At 46.4% G+C, this 22,517-nt stretch overlaps 1 protein-coding gene across 4 annotated transcripts in view; it reads right to left on the reverse strand.

Moving 5' to 3' along the window:
- Positions 1-1,532: 1,532 nt before the first annotated feature.
- The window catches only part of LYN (LYN proto-oncogene, Src family tyrosine kinase), a 109,250-nt gene continuing 88,265 nt past the window's right edge, over positions 1,533-22,517 (reverse strand). For all 4 annotated transcript variants that reach the window (XM_070382387.1, XM_070382386.1, XM_005889158.3 and 1 more), the window contains exons 11-13: positions 8,138-8,291; positions 6,099-6,230; positions 1,533-2,949 (exon numbers count right to left, since the gene is read on the reverse strand). In XM_070382387.1, the coding sequence (XP_070238488.1) occupies positions 2,747-2,949; positions 6,099-6,230; positions 8,138-8,291 (489 nt within the window). In that variant the 3' untranslated portion in view covers positions 1,533-2,746. The remainder of the gene's footprint in view (positions 2,950-6,098; positions 6,231-8,137; positions 8,292-22,517) is intronic.

Below are 22,517 nucleotides of genomic sequence, written 5' to 3' on the forward strand. Positions count from 1 at the left end.
TACTGGTGGGATTCCGACAGCACCCCGAGAAGCCTTCTGGAGGGCCTATGGAGGCGCCTCCAGGGACACGTGTCAGGGCTACGAGCTCTACTTTAGGTTCAGCGAGCTTCCTGTTCGTAAGAAAGGAAAAATCCACACTTCCTCCTCCTCCTTCCTCCTCTACGCCTACAGCCAGCTTTGGGAAGGCAAGCCGTCTGGGGAAAGAGGTCTTCTTTTGAGCAGATCACTTTGCAGTACAGGTCAAAGCTGGGGCTGCTCTTGAACCTGGGCGTGCATTTACTCACCTTAGATTCCTGCGAAGCTTTTAGGTTCACTGACACCCCTGTATCTCCCTCACCCAGTGCAGAACAAGAGTCAGGATCTTGGGGGTGGAAGTGGAATGGGCATTCTGTTTTTCAAATTCTCAATAATGACCTGGGACATGAAGATGTAACCGGCCTGCACGTCTCTGTGGACCCTGAGATTAAACGAGCACCTGCCCAGCCCCTGGATCTGCCAGTCAGGAACCCTAACTGGGTGTTGTCTGCTGAGCACCACCGAGTTGGACACCAGTTGAGAACAAGGGAGGAAGCCCAGGTGACAGCAGAGATGCTGAAGGCAAAGGAATTCAGACTTGAGCTGGGGGTGGGGTGAACGGTGGGGGGACAGTTGAATGTAAAACTGCCAGAGGAAGCAGAATGGAGAAAAACAAGGTGACGGTGAATTTAGTCATTTCCTAGAGATGTTGTTTTGCTTTGGGGCTTCCTTATACTCTCTCTTGATGCTGGGTCATGTGTGAGCTTCTGAAATGGAGTGTGAACAGGTGTGTGTATGTCAAAAAATGCAGGGTGGTGCATCACGTCACCAGCTGTGCAGACATTAGATGGTGATAATAGTTCACCTTTGTGAAGGTGGCTCTTGGGAGTTGAGAATTTTAGAATACTTTACAATGGACCTTTAAAAAACATTATATGGGAAAGGAAGTTAAAATTTAGGGGAAAGCAGAATATTTCGTCCTTTTCTCCAGGCAACCAACACCTAGGCAACACATACAAAGTGAAATTGTAATGGTGCTTGATAGATAAGCCCGGTTTCCCTGCTGGCTCAGTGGTAAAGAATCCACCTGCCAGTGCAGGAGATACAGGAGACGTGGGTTTGATCCCTGGGTTGGGAAGATACCCTGCAGGAGGAAACAGCAACCCAGTCCAGTATTCTTGCCTGGAGAATCCCATGGACAGAGGAGCCTGGTGAGCTGTAGTCCATGTGGTCGCAAAGAGTCAGATAGGACTGAGCTACTGAGCACGCACGCATATACTTTACTAAGCCTGTTTGAAAACAAATCCTGTTGGGCCCCCCGACAGGGATGATGGGTGTCTAGGCCACCAACTCCTCGGTTCTCCAATCTGAAAACACTCAAAGGATGGAGGCAGAACTTGTACACATTTTTCAATCGATGTAACCAATGGAATCACCTCCCAACCCCCACTCCCCCACCAACTGGTACCCATTCTTATATTGACGACACTTGGAAATGTTAAACACCAGTGGAAAACTTGAGATGTTACGGGCCCAGGTGTATTAAAATAAGATCAAAAATAGAAATATTAGGTATATACACAAACAGCATAGGTGAAATGTGATATGACATAGCGTTTTCCATTCAAGCTACAGTAGAAAAATTTAACAAACAAAACCTCTATCTAATTGCTCCAGTGACTCAGAAAAGCCTCCTCACTCATTTAGTTTCCAGCATAGCCTCATATAAATAGACTCACACAGACCACACACAATTTAGAAAAGATTGCTGAATCACAAAAATAGCCCCTGAATACGGCATTTTTACTTTCTAGAGTACAACTAAAATGAATACTTGATCAATAAAATAATGTTCAGAATCATTTGAAGCAATAAAGAAAGCTCTGATGTTTTGTAAGGCCCTAGAAGGTTCCGCAGAGATTAGAATCATCTTGTTCGTCCAAACTACAAGGTCCAAAGAAGTCTGGATAGAGGAAATTGTGGAATTGAAAAGCTGGACTTTAAAAAAAAACATTCCTTCTATTGGCAGAGCAGTTCCTGAAGCTCCCTTCCAGGGGAGCTGGGCAAACCTGGGTGGTTGGGGAATCCGCATGGCTTAACACGGTGGCCCTGCCTGCTTGCTGATGACACTTTCAAGGAAAGAGATTCCTCTGCCCAGGTGGGGTTCTGAGTGATCTCCGTGGAAGGAAGTGATCTCCAGTCCAGATTTCATGGGGTGGGAGGTCACAGAAATCTGGGAAGGACATGGAAGCATCTGACTTAACCTGCAAAATCTAACAGGTTGGATTAGTAGATTTTTTTTTTTTTTAACAAATAAGCTCAAGCACAGAGAACATACAAGGAAGTGCAATGGAGACATCTGGTTATTTCTGTTGTGCTCCTGTCTGCGACTCACTGAAATGGCCTCCGAACTTCTGAGTCACATGCCCCCTTGTAAACAAGAGGCCGATGTGGGTGCACTTTGGTGGGATAGGTGTTTTCTTTTCAGAAATCCATGTCCAGGTGTTGGACTCGCAGAGCCAGTGTGCCCACTGGGTGCAGGCTGGTGGGCATATTGCCCTTGAGAGGAGAATCCTTTCCCATGGAAGAAGTCCTTCCTGAGTTTTAGCCTTGTGTGAAGGAAGCAAGGATAGCCGGGGAAGCCAGCCCAGGAAATAACTAGTGACCGGGGATTGTTGTTTTTCCCTTTGGAGGGAGGCGGCGGTCCCGTGCGTGGCTTGAGTCCCCAGCACTAAGGCTGCTGCTGGTACTGGCCCTCGGTGGCCGTGTAGAAGTCGTCCAGCACGCTCTGTAGGTAGTCAAACGTTGGCCTCTCCTCTGCCTTTTCCTTCCAGCACATCTTCATGATGTCGTAGAGCTCATCTGGGCAGTTCTCCATGCGGGGCATCCTGTAGCCCTGCGACAGGGCGGTCATCACGTCCGCGTTAGTTCTCCCTGGAGGCGAAAAACCCACAGGTACTGTTTAGAAGCCTGACTGAGGGTCATGCGATGCAGTGGTACCCACCTCCTTCATCCCTGGTTGGAGTAAGTGTCGGAGGATGGGGTGGGCTAAACTGTGTTCCCACAGTCCCTGCTATCCTGGAAATTCCTATACTGAAGACATAGCCCCAAGGACCTCAGAATGGGACTGCGTTTAGACATAAGCCCTCTAAAGAGGTGACCAAGCCTTTAGGGTGGGCCTAAGCCCCATCTGACTGGTGTCTTTATAAGAAGAGGAGATTAGAACATGGAGATGCAGGAGAAAGCCAGAGAGAAGACAAATGGAGATGTTGTCTCAAGAGCCAAGGATGAGCCTTGGAGAAAGCAATCCTGTCAACACCTTGATCTTGGACTCCCGGCCTGAGGAACTGTGAGAAAATACATTTCTGTTGTATGAGTGATTCAGTTTGTGGTATTTTGTTACAGAAGTTCTCAAAACTGGCAGAGGGGCTACGGACATTTCTGTAAGCAATGTAATCATATAAAGGAGGTTAGTACAAAGAGGATCTAGGCAGCATTCAGCTGCCAAAGTAAAAATCGGTGAACGTGATAAGCGGAAGGCAGAGCGAGTTCTCTTCAACGACAAAAGGACGTTGGACCTGACAGATCTTGTGAATAAACACCCGATTCTAACATTTCATCTCACTCTCTTTTGCACTATTTTTTTCCCCCAGCTTCTACCGGTAATTAAAAAAAAAAAATCATTTTCTCACCCATTATCTCCCAATACTTTTTCAAAATCAGCTTTTCATTGCAAGTTTACTTAAAGAAGTCAGGGTCCTTAAGTGAGCTAGACCAACTGTTTCATTCCCACTCCTCAAATCATCCTCAGGACAAGAGGCAGAGCTCGGTGGGCTCCAGCGAGGGAACCCCCTGCCTGCTGTGTCACTTCAGTGTCTGACTCTTTGCGACTCCATGGACTGCAGCCCGCCAGGCTCCTCTGTCCGTGGGATTTCTCCAGAATACTGGAGTGGGTTGCCATTTCCTTCTCCATGGGGTCTTCCTGACTTAGGGATCCATCCCGTGTCTCTTAAACATCTCCTGCATTGGCAGATGGGTTCTTTACCACTAGCTCCACCTGGGAAGCCCAGGGCACCCACTATTCCTGCCGGGCTCTGCAGGATTGCTGACTGTGGAGGATGGCTTTTACTATAATCACTTGTCTCAGGTTAGCTCAGACACTGAACTGTCCGTCTTTGACACTGAGAAGAACTTTAAGGGGAAACAAAAGGTCATTTTAATAATATTTTTCTCCATCATTAAAACGGGATAATAAAACATGCTCATTCAGCCATTTTAGTAGGCTCCCCTGGTGGCTCAGTGGTGAAGAATCCACCTGCAATATAGGAGACCTGGGTTTGATGCCTTGGTCGGGAAGATTCCCTGGAGAAGGGAATGGGAACCCACTCCAGTATTTTTGCCTGGAGTACCCATGGACAGAGGAGCCTGGCGGGCTACAGTCCATGGGGTTGCAAAGAGTTGGACATGAATGAATGAATAAACAACAACATCAACAACAAGGGGCTGGAGGGGGGCAGGCGGGTCGGCGAGTTAGCGTCTAATGGGTACAGTATCAATTTGGGAAGATGAAGACGTTCCGGAGATGAATGATGGTGGGAAGTCCAGCAGGTGAGGGCGAGGTGGCCAGGGTTCCGTAGGAGCCAGTGATGCAGCTCTGGGCCAGAGTCTCCTTCTCCGAGCCCCAGAGCCTTGTCCACACATCGCTGTGGAGCGTGCAGTACCTACCACACAATACTTGTGAGGTTGTATGTTTATTGATCAGGTGTCATATATAGGCAAAGTATATAATCTTTCTCTATAGGTTGTAGATTATAGATAGATATCTGGGCTGATTCAGAAATACTGTCCCCATTTTGCGGTGTCTAGAGCAGAGCAGCCGTCAGAACATGAAATCTGGCACCGGAGGGTTTCACGGGACCGTCAGCCCACTGTGTAGGCCCCACCCAAAGGCCTCCCCCTCCTACCAGCCCTCCAGGCCCAACAGCAGCAAAGGTGACTAGGAGCCTGGAGGCCACATCACTGCTCTGCCCCAAAGTCTCCCGTCTCTTGCAAAGTCAGAGGTGAAGCCCCTGGGCAGCCTCTGAGGCTCACATCCGCTCCACGTCATCCCAACACCTCCTGCCCCTGCTCGGGACCCTGTGCTCTGGCTGTTTCCCCCACGGGACACCCAGCCCCGGACAGCCCCTGGGGCTCTCTGTCAAGTCACTGAGTCCCTGCTGCTTTTAGAACCTGCGACCCATCCCCCCAACCCAATCCCTAAACCATCACACCCTCCCCCAACAGCATACTTCCCATCCTACATACGGTCCTTATTATCAGTGATTATTATAAATGATTGTAATCAATACTCAACTATTAGCTCTCAAGGGAGGAGCTGGGACTGCTCCATCCGGCACCTTGGGAATGCTTAGCACCCTCAGATTTTTGAATGAGGGAACGATTTAAAGATTTACTTTTAAACTGGCCATATCCATTGATTTTGTGAAAAGCCCATTAACAAGAAAGAGAAGGCTTTGGGGAAAAGTCCCTCTGCTTCCATGTTCCTGGAAAAAGGAGGGCTGGCAGAATCTGGCTGGGAAGATGTTAGGAATCTGGAAATACTGAATGACGTCCCCACAGCCAGTAAGTTGAGGATCTGAAGAATCATTTGTTTGCAGACAGAGGTGGTTGTCTCTTGAAGTGGCAAAGACTCCAAAGTACATTATACAAATCTTTGTTTCAGAACTGACCAAGAAAGAATCATACAGCATCATTTCTATGTCCGTTTCCTCCACCATCCGGTGCGAGGCTTGGGAGGAGCCCTGTGTCTAGTCCGCCAACCCTGTTGCTTCAACAATATCTGTGACCACGCCAGGCACATTCTAGGCTGTTAGTGGTGGAATTTATTAGTGGAGCAAAAGATACGCACGCAGACAAGAAGGCGGAGAAGTGTCTAAGCATATTTTACAACACCTTCCACTAAAGACAAAGTTCTCACACCCTTGTCTTTCCTCTGGATATTTGTTCATCTTTTTTATGTCTCATACCACCTGGCTTTTTTCTCATATATATCCCGCAAATGGAAATAGGTAAGTAAGCAGTACCTGGGTAGGGAATTTTCCCATAGGTGACAATTTCGTACAGGAGAATTCCAAAGGACCACACGTCAGACTTGATGGTGAAACATCCGAAGTTGATTGCTTCTGGAGCTGTCCACTTAATGGGGAACTTAGCACCTAGGGGAGAAGACACAAGGGCTTTACTTGGGTCTCTGAGCTGAAACAAAAAAGTCACAGGCGTGTGACTCTCACACTTTCCTTCTTTGAGGGGGAAAGTTTTGATGATTTATTTTGAGTGGGTAACACATGCATATCCCAGGTGGCTCAGTGATAAAGAACCCGCCTGTCAATGCAGGAGACCCAGGTTCAATCCCTGGGTCAAAAAGATCCCCTGGAGAAGGAAATGGCAACCCACTCCAATATTCTTGCCTGGGAAATCCCATGGATGAGGAGCCTAGCTACAGTCCATGTAGTCCATGGGTCACTCTTTGTGACCCCATGGGCTACAGTCCATGGGGTCACAAAGAGTCAGACATGACTGAAGCTACTGAGCACACACACACACACAGAGGCTTGTCAAATTCTACAAAACCAATGTAATAAATTGATCTCCTGGGTCTGAATCCTGGCTCTCCCACTTACTATGTGGCTTCAGAAGCTTCTGAGCCTCTCCTTTTTCCTCATATACAAGATGGAAGCAATATACTACTTATCATATAGGGTTATTGTAGAGATAAATGAGATAGCATGAAAAGCACTTAGAACAGCAGCTGCCTCACTGAAAAGCTCACTACCTTTTAGATCGCTGCTGTTGTTCAGTTGCTCAGTTGTGTCTGGCTATCTGCGACCCACGGACGGCAGCACACCAGGCTTCCCTGTCCTTCACTACCTCCCAGAGTTTGCTCAAACTCATGTCCATTGAGTAGGTGATGCTATCTCACCATCTCCTCCTCTGTCACTCCCTTCTCCTCCTGCACTCAGTCTTTCTCAGCATTAGGGTCTTTTCCTTTTACCCACTTCTCCTCAAACTGTTTTCCTTGACCCGCCATTTTGCTGAAGGTGATTAAGGCCAAAGATAAATTATAATCCACCAAAGAGTACCGAAACTTGAGGCGGGAGAACCACCTGAAGCGTGACAAATGCAAGAGATGTTTCACAAATCAAAGCAATGTTTTCAGTCTGTTTGTCACATCTATGAATTCTGTGGGCACCTTCCAGAAATAACACACATGTTGTTAAATTGATCTTTAACAAGTCTTAGGAATGTCAAGGAAGTGCTTGACTCTTTCAGAAGAGAAAGCACTGCAAAAAAATCCCCAAAACTACTCACTGAACTTTCAGGAATGAGACTGTAGGAGTCCTCAGATCACAAGCAACACAGAACAGTCTCCAACAGGAGAGGCCAGTGCAGCGCCAGGAGGGCCGGCCTCGGAGCACCAGGCCAGGGACTCGGGGATTTATGCTGCTCTGGGTGTTCTTTGGTTTCCATGTATAATATGGAATGTGGGGAAATAAAGGAGTGTGTTTTTGTAATGTTACATTTACTTCTGTGTGTGTGTGATAATTTCCATGTTTTAATTTGTATTGGGTTGGCCAGAAGGTTCGTTCGGGTTTTTCCACAAGATGCAATGGAGAAATCTGAATGAAATTTTTGGGCAACCCGACAGTTAAAAGGCCAGAATACAGCCTTAAATAGTACAGTATAGAATTATTGTTACAAATATTCTTTCTACAGTGAAGCAAAGTGTACCTCATTGGGTGAAAAGCTCTGACATGTAATATGAACAAAGAATTACGATTCTGCCAAGCCTCTTCTTGTTTTGCCTCACTTAACTGAAATACAAATGACAGCATTTTTAAATTTTATAAAAGTATCATAGAGATAATCGAAAGAGTAATTTTTTAAAAAGAAAACAATTAGGATATACCACAAACTGCAACTGTGGTACATATTGAATATTGTACCAAATGAATTCTTTTTTTTTTTTTTTTGATGCCTATTGTAATCGCTTTGTTAAAAATAGGCAAAAACAAAACAAAACTAAACAATAACCAAACACCTAAAGATGGCTCTGGGAACATACCTTCTCTGGCTGTGTACTCGTTATCTTCAATCACTCGAGCAAGACCAAAGTCTGCGATTTTGCACATGAGAGACTCAGAGACTAACACATTAGCGGCTCGTAGGTCTCTGTGGATGTAGTTTTTCCTCTCGATGTACGCCATTCCCTCGGCGATCTGGAAACAGAACAAGGCTTTCCTTTAGACGTTCTACTTAGGCCCAGAGAGGCAAATCAGAAAGCTTTTGAGTTCTTGTAGATATTTTGATGGTTCAAGTTTTTCAAACAAAGGGTAAATTACAATCGCCCCCTTGAGTCCTCTCTAAAATAACTGCTCCTCCAAATTTCCAATGATGAAAATCAGTCTCAACATGATTATTTAAGTTGTCTCAACCTTTCTGAATGTGTGGAGGCCCTTTTGAAGACTCTGTAGATACAAGGACGTCATTGTCCCAGCTTTTCAGAAGTGAAAACAGAGCCGGGGGAATGATGTGCTAACAGACCCAAGAGCAGGCTGTACCTGTCACCACATATTCATGCAAGAAAAGTTGATTCTAGATTCCATTAGCCAGAGTAGTCTCTGATTTCTTCCTGCTGTTGTGAAATAGAGAAACAGAGCTGGATTTACTGGTGTCCCTGTCACCACATCCCTGCTGTACAGTTAGTTGACTGCCCACAGGACCCAGGCTCCAAGCTCTCTCTGCACAGTCCCTCCAGGATGAGCAGAAAGAGTCACCCAGACACAAAGCTGACGGATGGCAGGAGAGAAGCAATGAGCCGAAGATAAAACAGGGGAGGTGAAACCACTACACAGCAATTACTGGAAAATTGGGTTAAGGAATCAAAATAGGGTTATTTAGGAAAACATTACCAAATTATTAAGAATCAAGAAGTAAGAAAGGAAGGGAGTAAGGGAGGGATGGAGGGTGGGAGAGGAAGGAAAGAGAGAGGGATGAATGAAGGAAGGGAGGAAGGGAAGGACCAAGGAGCTGTGTCTGGTGAGCAGTTAGAGGGAAAACTAATTAGGATTACTTCACACAGGAATGAGTGTATTCTGCAAATTCTACCTTGAATTCCAGGCAGCTCAGGGTGGCGGACCTGACTCCTTCCTAACTCCATCCTCAACAGCATCCTCCTTATCATTCATCAAAGGCCAGTTCAGCCAGGCGCTGCAGCTCAGCAAAGGCTTAGCTCCTTACTACATGCAATGCTTCTCCTGACTCCAATGACTACAGACTGGGACTATAGACTCCAAAGACTGGACAGGGAACCAGGAAGCGCCGAGGTTTGCTGTGATTCCAAAGCAAGCTGGACACTCCATCAGGGACACTCGCCAGACACGTCTCCAGGATGTGACCCACCACTCCGAGGAGCCCAGGGGACACAGGCTGAATCTCTAACCTGGTGCACCAAGGACTCATGTTTCTCTCATTCTCAGTGACGGATCTGAATGCTCAGTTCATGAAAAGCAACCTGGGAACTTGTTGGTAAGGCTCTTCTTACACACTCACCGAGTTCTGCATTTACACAAACCTGAATGCATTTTTAAAAAACATGATTCTCTGAAATAACAACAGACTTGCAGCAAGTCCCACTTATTCTGGCTTTCTTTTTCATCTCAGGGTTTGTTAAGGAGCTCATATTGCAAATAATAATAACAGCGCTCACTGAGATGAAGATTCGAAACAATAGCATTCGCCAAGTGGAATAAACAATGGATATGAGAGCATAACAAAAGCTTTTGGATAGGACTTGTTCTGAGGTCACAAAAGACTACAATTCTCTTTTTATATAAAATGTACTATTTCCCTGGTCTGTATGCGTTGGTCTTTCTGGGTTTCTTTCTTTCTTTTAAACCTTAATCTTTGTTTTTTGTTTGGTTGTTGTATTTACTTTGACTAAAGTAAAACCAGCTCTATTTCTCTATTTCGCAACACCAGGAAGAAATCAGAGACCACTCTGGCTAATGGGATCCAGGATCAACTTTCCTTGCGTGAATATGTTCTACCTCCTCTGGGCCACTTAGTCTAGCAGCTGTCAGCATGGAAGAAAGAGCTGTTGCATAAATACATCACCCCCAGGCTCAGCCATCCTCCGGGCCCCAAGGAGCGGGGGATGGTGCTCACCCTCCACTTTCTTTTTAATTAAATTATAGTTCATTTACAAAGTTCCAGTTGTAACTTACCGCAAAGTGACTCAGTTATACCTGTATATTGGACTGGCCAAAAAGTTCATTCTGGTTTGTCATAAGATCTTATGGAAAAATTGAATGAACTTTTTGGCCAACTCAATACATGTGTATTCTTTTTCAGATTCTTACCATTGTAGGTAATTACAAGATATTGAATATAGTTTCCTGCACTCTACAGCAGGTCCTTGGTGTTTATCTATTTTATATATAGTAGCATGGATGTGGGGCTTCCCAGGTGCTCAGTGGGTACAAAATCTGCCTGTAATGCAGGAAATGGGGAGACGCAGGTTTGATCCCTGGTTTGGGAAGATTCCCTGGAGGAGAGCATGGCAACCCACTCCAGTATTCTTGCCTGGAGAATCCTATGGACAGAGGAGCCTGGTGGGCTATAGTCCATAAGGTCGTGAAGAGTCAGACACGACTGAAGTGACTTAATATGCATGGATGCATGCACACAGCATGTATCTGTTAATCCCACCAGCTTGGGAAAGGTGAATTGTGAAGGAGTTAGGTGGAGTTGCTCAGGTCTGATGAGGACAGAATCTGATTCAGGAAGATGCCTTTGCACCCAGAGGTATTTTACATAAATGATGATGATGATAATAAGGTGGCTGAGTGACAGGTAAATAGATAGATATATATAGAGATGGTAATAACCATCACTTCTCCCAGCACTAAAGGGGCGCTTTTTATGCACCAGACACTGTTTTACCTTCATTAAACCTACTTCACATTTCATCTGAAAACAATCTATCAGGAAAGTTTTATTTTCATTATACACATGCGAATGAGACTTAAAGAGGCACAGGAACCTCCTGAAAGTCACAGAGGGAGGGAGAGAGCCAGGACTGACACCCAGGAGGGCTGACCTCCAGGTCACATCCCAGAATGTCCCATCAGCAAGAGAGCTCACAATTAGATGCTTCTGGAACTCAAATTTTTCATCAAGAGGAAACTATTCTGCTGAGAAGAGAAAAGAATGCTTTTGACGTTTCATCTTAGAATTCATTGTTGATAAGCCCAAATTTCACAGCTCAGAAATGCTATCACAAACCCTCCCCAGGCAGAGTTCAGGAAGGACATACAAGCTTGGACATGCATGGGTTGTCTTTGTCTGGAACAGTGCTTCTCAGCCTTTTTTCATTATCACCCTCTAAGGAGAAAAATTGGAGGGCAAGAGGAGAATGGAGTGGCAGAGGATAAGATGGTTGGATGGTATCACTGACTCAATGGACATAAGTTTGAGCAAACTCTGGGAGATAGTGGAGGACAGAGGAGCCTGGCATGCTGCAGTTCATGAGGTCGCAAAGAGTTGGACATGATTTAGTGACTGAACAACAACAACAAAATACCAAGAAATAGGATTTTGTCCAGTAGGTCTGAGCTGTGGAGGGCCACAGAAATATCTAAGCTTTCCTCCTCCCCCATGAACAAATTCTGAGTCCCATGGGGGCAATCTTGCCCCATTTTGAATTCTCGGTCTAGAAGCTAAATTAAGCAAAGAAGGTATAAAGTCCATTTTTCCCTATGACTCAAAAGTGGCAAATAAGATGGATGATGATATATTCTTGGCTTGGATGAGGTTAACACTCTGTCAGAATGAAAATAACCAGGCTAAAATTAAGCAGGAAAATATTCTTTCATTCAAGTAGTCCTATATATTGTGAAAAAAAGCAATAACTATCTTTCCTTTTGGAAAATTCGACAAGGCTGAAAGGAAATTATTTTCCTAGAGTCATGCCACAGGTTAGCACAATGGTTTGGAAGTGACTTCAATTTCCCTTCTGCTCATTTAGCAGTTAAATTCAGTTTTAACCCTTATGACCATATTTCTTAACTCTCTCGCTGGCTGTGTCCCTGGGCCTCTTATGTTAACCCAGTTCTCACCCTAAACCACCTAAACCTGCATCCCTAAGAGTGAGGCCTCCCTGGCTGGTTGTGATGGGCAGCCCAGGTGCAGAACTGCCTTGGCCCTTGTCGCTTCCCAGGAGCTTGACTCTGATCCTGATTTATTCAGTAAGAACCCGGATTTTAATAAGCTCTTTGTCTGCACAGTGAACTTGAAGAAGCATTGCATTAGATCCAGTGCTTTTAACTTCAGCTGTCTTAGGATTTGAAGTGCTAGACAGACTGGCATGAAATCTCAGTCTCAGCCTCATGAATGGATGGACGATAGTCCTCCTAAGGCTGGGGAAAGGAGGTCCCCACACAACTCAACTGAGGAGAAATAAGGAGCAAGATGACCACAGCCGGCAGGAAGGAGCCCAAGCAGAGAGGCGAGGGTGCCAAACGGGGGCTGATGGCCCAGATGGTGGGCAGCACAGAACATGTGTCCTGAGCTTCTGTTTCTTTTGTAACTTAGGGAGAACACTAGGCTCACAGCTCAGAGGCAGGGAAACTGGAACCTCTTCCTGCACATCAAGGTTCTGGGGTCAGGCTGTTATTGACAGGGCTTAGAAAACTGATTTAACCTCTCAGCTTTAAATAGTCGGAGGGGATTCTCTACCTCTTGAGCCACGTCGGCATCATGCCAGCATCAGGCTCAGTGATGCGCAAACATGAGAAAACCTTGACTTTCTGAACCACCTGCCAACACTAAAGAAGAACTAAAAATGTCTCTTTCTCCATGGGCTAATTTCCAACTCTGTACTAGAGAGTCTGTGTGTGAAGCAAGTGGAAATTTGAAGTAAAAACCTCCCCTATGACTTAAAATGAGAATAATCATACAAGGAGACAAGGTTGGTGATGTGTCTGGACTCTTGGTTTAAAGCTACCTTGATTGACGGTCACATGGGCTGGCCATTTCCTGAGGTCAAATAGCGTGGCAGGCATACATGTCTAGTTCCTCTTTTTCTACCATCAATGGAAATATATGGTGACATTTTCTCTCTTTAATGTTTCTGTGTGCAGGTGTGTGTGTGTGTGTGTGCCTGTAAACTATCCCAAGAAGACAGGGAGGAACCACTTGGGAGTGAACCACTGGGACCCCCACCTGAGCAGTAACCCAGCAGCTTCTGGCAACATTTCCCAGGCATCTGGTACCCAGTAAAAGTTCTAGGCACTGAGAAGACATTAAAAATGATGCTTCCTGAGTTAGAGGTCAATCTCATCTTGCATGCGTGCATGCTCAATCGCTTCAGTCATGTCCAACTCTTTGAGACCAAATGGACTGTAGCCTGTCAGGTTCCTCTGTCCATAGGATTCTCCAGGCAAGACTACTGCAGTGGGTAGCCATTCCCTGCTCCAGGGGATCTTCCTGACCTGGGGCTCGAACCTGGGGCTCCTGCATTGCAGGCAGATTCTGCACCACTGAGCCATGAGGGAAGCCCCAATCTCATCATGGGGCTAAATAAGCAGACCCCCAGCCTCTGGCTGTTCTCCAGGGAGGCCTTTCAACATGCTGTGAGAAGAAAAAGTGTGACCATTGGGCGACTGCCAAGCAGCTTCCCAGACAGGACCAGAGAGGAGGCTCTGACCCCACATACCGGGAAGCCGCTGTTCTGAGAAACGGGCGAGTAACAGGCTATCTTGCTCAATGAGTAATTTGTAAAATTTTAATGAGCAGAGCCCACATGAGACAGAGCGGATGGAATAAAGGAACCTAATTGACGGACTTGCTGTGATTTCTCGAGCAAAGCTAAAATCTGCCCCAGGAAATTCCAGCCCGAAAGAAAACTGGAACTGAAAACCCAGCCTGTCTTCGAATTGGCCAGTTGGAAAACATTTGTCACTTAGATGAGCAGTGAGAGAGAAAGAGCAAAAACCTGCCAGAAAGCAGGAAAGACTGAACTTTGGTTTTCTTGTGGCATGTCGTGGCACCTGTCCCATGAGGCATTGTTTGCCTTACTCTCTAGATACGTACTTTCTTCCTACACTTGGGAAAAATAGAATTCAAATAATTAATCACTTGCAAAAACCCTAGGGAGATTACAAAATAATAATAGTGTTAATATTAATAAGCTGGAACCGAGCCAAAGGGTAAAAGCCTCTCAAGCCTATCTGAAGGGTTCTCTCCATCACCCTGGGGTTAATCCTAAATGGATCTGAAAAGACCATTTCATGACAAAAGGAAAATAAAATGCAGAGAAAACAGTCTTTAAAAAGAAAGTTTAAGTAAGAACACATTTCCTTGGCACTCCAAATGGTACAGCATTTACTTTGTGGCAGGTGATACTTCCTGTAGATGTACTTTTCTATCAATATTCACTGAGCCTCCATACTGGATCCCTGCACTCTTTAGTCCATAATTTGGATGAAGGAAGGGATGGCTTAGAGAGCTCATTCCTTGCTATGTTGGAGCATCACATTTCTTAGAAATTATGTTTTAGCTTTATTGGGTTATTAAAAACATTCTTCTTTATTCCTCTTTTTCCAGCAAAACTTCTAAGAAATAATGGAAACTATGGCTTTGATGCTGATGGTGATGACAACGGAGATGATGACGAGGACGGTGGGGACAGTGACGGTGATGATGACAAGAGCGGCGGTAATGATGACAGCCACCGTGTATTGGCTGCTCACTCTGCCCAGGCACCTCACCAGGCATTTATAATCCCTAAAATAAGCCTGGGAAGTAGCCAACATTCCTAGTAAAGCTGAGTCTTGGAGAAGTGAGATTTTTTCCCCTAGACAGACTTGGATTTGAATCCAAAGCTGGCTGGTCCTACCCCCTGTGCCCTTAATTATGTATCTGTACTAGCTTTTTCCTTTTAAAAGGGCTACAAACTGTAGAATGCTTGCAAGTTGACATCAGGGGAAAGGAGAGAAAGGAGAAATAATAACTAGATCATGTAACAAATGGCCACACTAAAGTGAGCAGTCTGTAATATCTTCATAGCTGAAAGATGAGGGCAGAGTTTGACACATACAAACTTAGGGTTGGTGAGGTTCTCTGATAGATCAAAATTTAATCGGTTCAGGGACTTCCCTGGTGATCCAGTGGTTAAGAATTTGTTTTCCAATGCAGGAGATAGGGGTTTGATCCCTGGTTGGGGAACTAATATCACACATGCTACGGGGCAACTAGACAGGCCGTGCATTGTAGCTAGAGAATTCTTCATGCCACAGTGAAGACCCAGTTTAGCCAAATTAAAAAAAAAAATCAATCCAAAAGCATGCAAGGACCCACAAAGCCTCAGGAAGACACAATTTCCACACAGACAGCATCACAAAATAATCATACTTAAAGCAGTAAGTTTCCATCAAAGAGATTTATCGTCATTAGCAGAAAAGAAAGAGCCATTTGTCAACTAATTCTCATAGACTTTTTCCTGCAAAAACTTACTGGACCAGCTCATATCCATTAGGACAGTTGTTATAAAAACAGTCAAACAACAACAAAAAGAAAATAAGCAGTGTTGAGAAAGTAGAGAAATTAGCTATTGCTGATGGGAATGTAGAATGATACAGCCACTGTAGAAACCAGAATGAGTGTTCCTCAAAAAATTCAACATAGGATTACTGCACAATCCATCAATTCCACTACTGGGTATAAAGCCCAAAGAACCAAAAGTAGATAGTTAACATTTGCACAATCTTGGACAGATGCACCCCTGATCATAGGAGCACTATTCACGATAGCCAAAAGGTAGAAACAACTCAAGTGTCCGTCAGTGGGCGAAATTAAAAAAAAACAAACCAAATTGCAGTCTATACAAACAATGGAGTATGATTCAGCCATAAGAAGGAATAGAATTCTAACACAGACTACGACACGGATAAACCCTGAGGACAGTAAGCTAAGAGAAGTAAATAAGCCATAAATCATTAAGAAGGGCAAATACTGAACGATTCCACTCATGCAAGGCACTTAGAGGATCACATTCACAGAAAGGCGAGTAATGGCTGCTGAGGGCCGGAGCGAGGGAGGAGCAGAGTAACGTTTCATGGGTGCACAGTGTCAGTTCGGCAGGATGAAAAGGGTTCTGGAGATAGATGGCGGTGATGTCCACACAGCAGTGGGAATGCCACTGCAAACCGGATGCCACTGAACTGTGCGTTTAATAATGGATGAAATGGTAAACTTTACGTTATGTGTATTTTATCACAGTTGAAACGTAAAACGGGGAGCTTCCAGCCGTGGGAAAGCAGGAACAGAAGGCAGAGAGTCTGCTGGATGCTGCAGACTGGGCCACACCCACCGCACCGCACTGCGCAGTGCATTCTGCGGCTTGTGGTGGCACCCTGGCCAGGGACGCCCATGCACACCTGGGGGGGTCCACGTCAAACTGGGCAGTGGTCAGGGCTCCTCCCATACCACTTCCTCCCCAGGCCACTCCTCAATCTAACCTCAAATAGACCTGGCCGTGATGTGAATACACAACCAGGGATCAGCAGGAAGTAGACCAACAACGCCTCAGAAGATAGTCAGATGGTTGTGACTGTGCGTCAGAGACTTACAGTAAGTCATCTTGGGTTTTATACAAAACAGGGCAAGTTTCTTCTCAAAATCTCAACTTTTCCACTCTATGAAATGTGATAATAGCATCACCTGAGAGAGTCCAGATGAGACTGAAAAGGAGAATGCAAGACCACTCAATGCAAGATGGAGATGAATGATTCCTAACATTAATACATCCTACTGTACAGCACATGAATCTCTGCTCAGTGCTATGTGGCAGCCTGGATGGGAGGGGAGTTTGGGGGAGAATGGATACACATATATGTACGGCTGAGTCCCTCTGCTGTCCACCTGAAACTACCACAGTATTGTTAATTGGCTATACTCCAGTATAAAATAAAAAGTTTAAATGGTAAAAAAAAAAAAAAAAAGACGAAATGGGATCATAGCAAATAGTAGTGATTTCCCTTTTTTTTTAAGCAATTTTTTTTTACTGTGGGAAAATGTACATAACATAAAATTTACTATTTAAACCACAAAAAAATTATTACTACTACTATTAATAATCCCTGGAGAAGGGCAAGGCAATCCACTCCAGTATTCTTGCCTGGAGAATTTCATGGACAGAGGAGCCTGGCAGGCTACCGTCTGCCAGGTAGGACGGGTCATAAAGAGTCGCATACGACTGAAGCGACTGAGCACGCACTGTTAATAATAAGACCCACATCCAGATGTGGTCGTATTGGTGAATGGAAAGTAGGGCTGATCTCCAAGGGGCAGTGGGCAGAACGCTGCCCACAGGTGCCCGAGTGCAGCCTTGCTCACACTGCCTCCCCTGCTGAGCGGCTGCCATCACCCTTGGGAGGATCTGGAGCTGGACTCCATGTCCACTGATGGGTTCCCTGGTATCAGCTGCCTGAGGCTGAAAAGGGATGACCTGGCAATGATCACCTCCTCCCAGTCAGGTCAGGGACTCCCCACTCTGTACCCCCAGGAGAGGGCAGTGAATAACCGACACTAAGATCAGAAATCTCCTTCGCTTACTGTCCCCTCTTCTGCATCAATTTCACTGCTGCTACTGTTATCAAGACGACCTACTCTGACCTGCGGCTAATGAACTGTGCTTATCACCTTAGAAGGAGAAGAAGGAAGCAAAATGTTCTCAACTTATCTCAAGGATGGAGGAATGAGACAAAAGCCACTGGTTCTTCTGCCCAAGCTTTTACAGGGCCAGATCAATGTTGCCTCTAAGGAGGAATGTGGCCTGACGGGGTTTGCCCCACACACCTCCAGCAGAGGGACAAGTCGCGGGATGCAAATGTGCAAATCTGCTCAATGAAAACTAAAACTGTCAAGTGACTCGAAAACATTCCTACTCTGATCTTATTATGTGGCAACTGGGGCATAAGGAAACAGGTGCAGTAAGTAAAGAAAGGTTTTGTTACTTGTATTAATGGAAAAGTGGAGATTCCCCAAACATAAACCAAGGAATGGTAAGGAAATCACGGTACAGTTACAGGAATAGAATATTATACTTTAATAGGTACATACATGTTGATGGAGAATTAAAACTAAAAAAAGGTTTAGTTTATATTTATTTATTTGGCTGTGTTGAGTCTTAGCTGCAGCATGTGGGATCTAGTTTCCTGATCAAAGATCAAACCCAGACGCCCTGCATTGGGAGCATGGGGCCCTAGCCACTGAACCATGAGGGAAGTCCCTGGAGAGTTCTTAAGTAAATGAAAAACTGTAATATTCAGTTCAATACATATAACATAGCACATATGGTACAAAGCTAATATGCAATGAAAAGAATAATTAGAAAGGATGGATAATGATGAACTAATAACAAAAAAAATGGTTAAAAGCTTAAAGAAAGAATTCCCAGAAAAATAAACTGCAAACAAAGAATAAATATAGGAAAAGATGCATGATTTCATCTATACTACATACACACAACTGACAATAAAGAAACAGTGCATGCCTGCCAAGTTGCTTCAGTCATGTCTGACTCTCTTGCAAACCCCTGGACTGTTGCCTGACAGGGTCCCCTGTCCATAGAATTCTCCAGGCGAGAATAATGGAGTGGGTAGCCATACCCTCCTCCAGGGGATCTTCCCAACCCAGGGATCAAACCCAGGTGTCCTATATTGTAGGCAGATTCTTTACCGTCTGAGCCACCAGGGAAGCATCCTGAATTTAGGGTGGGCCCTAAACCAAAACTGAGGCCAGGAGAAGAGGGCGACAGATGACGAGATGGTTGGATGGCATCACTGACTCAAGGGACATGAATCTGGGCAAACTCCAGGAGATAGTGAAGAATAGGGAGGCCTGGAATGCTGCAGTCCATGGGGTTGCAAAGAGTCGGACATGCCTTAGCAACTGAACAACAACTAAACCAATGAGCAGTGTTGTTTTAAGAGAAGACACATGGAGAGACACACGGAGAGGAGAAGGCCTGTGAAGAAAAAGTGATGCTCTGGCAAGTCAGGGAATTCTAGGAACCACCAGGAGCCAGAAGAGGCAGGAGGATCCTCCACTAGAACCTCTGGAGGGAGTGCAGCCGGCTGACACACTGATGTAGGATGTCTGGCCTCCAGAACTGTGAGAGGATAAAAATTCCCGATGGTTTGGCTACCCAGTTGGTGGTAGCTGGTTATGTCAGCCCTAGGGAAGTACACCGTGCTCTCAGTGAGATCACTCAGGAGGTGAATCTGGAGAAAGAGGAGGTCCGAGAACTGACTTCGGGGACCTTCCAGTGTTTAAATGCTGGGAGCTGAGGAGGAAACTGCCAGTGAAGTGGGAGGACACCCAGAGAGCAGTGTCCCACAAGTCAAGTGAAGAGGAATGTCTGGGAGGAGAGAGAGATCAAGCATGCCGCTGTGAGTCTGAGGAATGCTCTTGGACTTGTGTCATGGGGTCACCGAGGTGACTTGTCCAGAGCTGTTTGCTCGAGAGCTGTTGGGCTTGAAAGAGAGCCGGAGGGGAAGAATTGTGAAGAGAGAATGTGGTCCTTCAAGGACCTTTGTCATGACGGGGTTGAGTGAACTGGAGGTAGAGGCAGCTGGAGAGGGGTGTGGAGGAGAAGGGGCGCTGTATCATGGTTCCTATGGGAATGGCACAGAAATGAAGGGAAAACAGCAGGGCAGAATTTCTAGGGCAATGTCTTGAAAGGAGGGCTTCCCAGGTGGCTTGGTGGTAAAGAATCAGCCTGCAATGCCAGAGATGTGGGTTCGATTCTTGGGTTGGGAAAACCCTTTGGAGAAGGAAATGGCAACCCACTCCAGTATTCTTGCCTGGAGAATTCCATGGATAGAGGAACCTGGTGGGCTACAGTCCATGGGGTTGCAGAATCAGACATGACTGAAGTGACTAAACGTGCACACACATCTTGAAGGAAGAGGGGACAGGTCTTGGTGCCCAGTGCAGGTGGCCTCAGTCAGGAAGCAGTGAGCGTGCTGGCTTCTCCTTCCCAGGGAGCGACAGCAAGTGACCCAGGAGAGCGGGAGGGGGAGGGGTTTCAGTCTGGGGACACGTGTGTGTGAGTGGGGTCCCTAGGCAGCTCGACCCCTGGTCTAGAAGCAGAAGAGCCAGCGCCTTCCGTCAGCAGTGGTCACGGCTGGTGCACACACATGGGGGCTCAACAGGTGAAGGGCTGGGCTTGACCCAAGCGTAAGTGATAAAGGAGGGGACAGGCGGTGCACAGAAGCCAGGTCAGGGGAGAAAAGAAACATGGGGGGCGTGCAGAGGAGGAAACATGGAGGCCTGGAGCAGGAGCCAGGCAGATGCGGGGTGGGGGACGAAGGGCAGGAATGGGGGCCCGGGGGCAGAGTCTCTGGCCATAACCATGGTGGGGCTCCAGCACGTGAGAACAGAGTCCTGGGGGAGAGGAAGTCAAGAAACAGAAGGACTGAGTGTGAGGGTCTACATGCCTGGATGGCCACCAACAGTGGCTGGGGCTCTGGGGGATGGAGGGGGTGCCTGGGCGAGTGTCGCGCTGAGAGGCAGTGCCTGGGGATCCTGGGGATGGATGGTGGGCTGGTGGATCTCAAAGCCGGGGGTCCAGAGAAGGGGAGATGGAAGGTGTGGAAACGATGAAGAAGAGCAGCTAAAACATATGGCTGACAACCTGAGTATAATATGATGGTTACCAACCAACATGCAGGTGGTTCTCCAGCTCAGAGCAGCTCAGATAGTGGTGTCATAGACACAACTGTGTGTGTGTGTGTAACAGGTAACAAGGGTTAGAAACCCCGGTTGCTAAGAAAAGCCTGCCAGCCCCTTCGCCCCTTGAATTCCAGCCTCAAAGGAATCTGAATGGCACTAGAGAGGAAAAACTCGTCCATTTAAAAGTGTTTTCCCGATTAAAAGCATCTGCCACTGGCTGCCATGTGCAACATTTCATTTATAGTTTCTCATCCCCCTGGAGTTCTTTACTCCACAGAGAGTGGAAACAAGTCAGCTCTTTGTCTTTTCAGAAAGGCCTGGCTACTTCTGTTCTACTTCCTTCTTTTTCTCTCACTGTGATTTTGACCAATCATGTGAGCTTGGTAAAGGGAAGTCAGCACGGTCAGAGGGAGGGGAGAAAGTAATGTACCAGGAACATGTTTCATGGGTAAATCCGCCTGAAGAGTGGCCCAGAAAACCCCAGAAACACAGGCTCTTCTAATTACTCATTCAGAGTCACGCGAAGCAGGCTCTGTTGTTTTAAACTGAACATGGGCAGCCCCCGCGTGGGTCAGTGCAGTCATTCGACAAATATTTATTGAGTACCTATTGCATGCAAGGCACTGTGCTGAGTGTCTGGGACACAGAGATAAACCAAAACTGCCCAAATATTCACACTGCAGTAGGTGCACTGAAAGAAATAGAAAAGAGAAAGTGGGTGGTCTCCAAGAGTGGGCTTGGGAGAGACACTGAGATAGGACCCTGGTGGGCTGCAAACCTGAAGAAGCCTAGGGCCGTCTTCATCAGGAATTTTTTGGCTTCCCTGGTGGCTCAGATGGTAAAGAATCTGCCTGCAGTGCGGGAGACCTGGGTTTGATCCTTGGGTCGGGAAGATCCCCAGGAGAAGGAAATGGCAACCCACTCCAGTATTCTTGCCAGGAGGGTTTGCTCAAGGATAAGCCCACTGCCACTAGGGTAGGGGGCCGGGCAGGACCTATGAGCCCACCATCTGGGGCTACATCCTCGGGCAGGGCTCTGGGGGAGCTGGAGGCTGAGGAACGGGTCTCGGTGCACGGAGAGGGCAAGGCTGCAGGGTGGCACCTGTGGCAGGGCACCATGTGGCCCTGGGCATCACCTCTCTGCTCTGGTGGCCCTGTGGTCACAGAGTTGGCCTTCTGGCCTTTGAGCAGGACCCCAGGCTGAAAGTGAAGCTGGGGAAAGTGCCTCCAGCTCCACCTTGACCTCAAAATGAACGCCAAAGACAACAAACTCCTCTTAAATTGGGGATGGAGTGACTTTTGGCGACTCAGTTTTAAGCCTTCTGAAGCCAGGGAGTGAGGTAACACAAGTGTCTTAAAGCAGGTATTCCATGGGTGGGGAAGGAAGGACTCATCTGTGAAAGGCTACAAAAGCATCTAAAGATTTTGGGTAAAGGTCACTTGAAGTCATTTTCTTCCATTTTTTTTCCTGCATAGAAAAAGTCAATATGAACCTGCTTTTAAAAACAACGACCAAACGATTCAATTCAAGAAATACCAGGTATCAATTGTTTGGAGAGCATGACTGAGAGAGGCCAGGAGGGGCGTGGGGTGGGCACAGGGAGGAGGAGCAGTCAGGTCTAGGGAGGAGGCTCCGGAGGCAAAGGAAGGGATTCCAGGAATCAGGGACAGAGGAGAAGACCCCGAAACAGGGAAAGGGATGAGGCC

This window comes from Bos mutus, chromosome 14, assembly GCF_027580195.1.
Source record: "Bos mutus isolate GX-2022 chromosome 14, NWIPB_WYAK_1.1, whole genome shotgun sequence".
In the NCBI taxonomy this organism is placed as follows: domain Eukaryota; kingdom Metazoa; phylum Chordata; class Mammalia; order Artiodactyla; family Bovidae; genus Bos; species Bos mutus.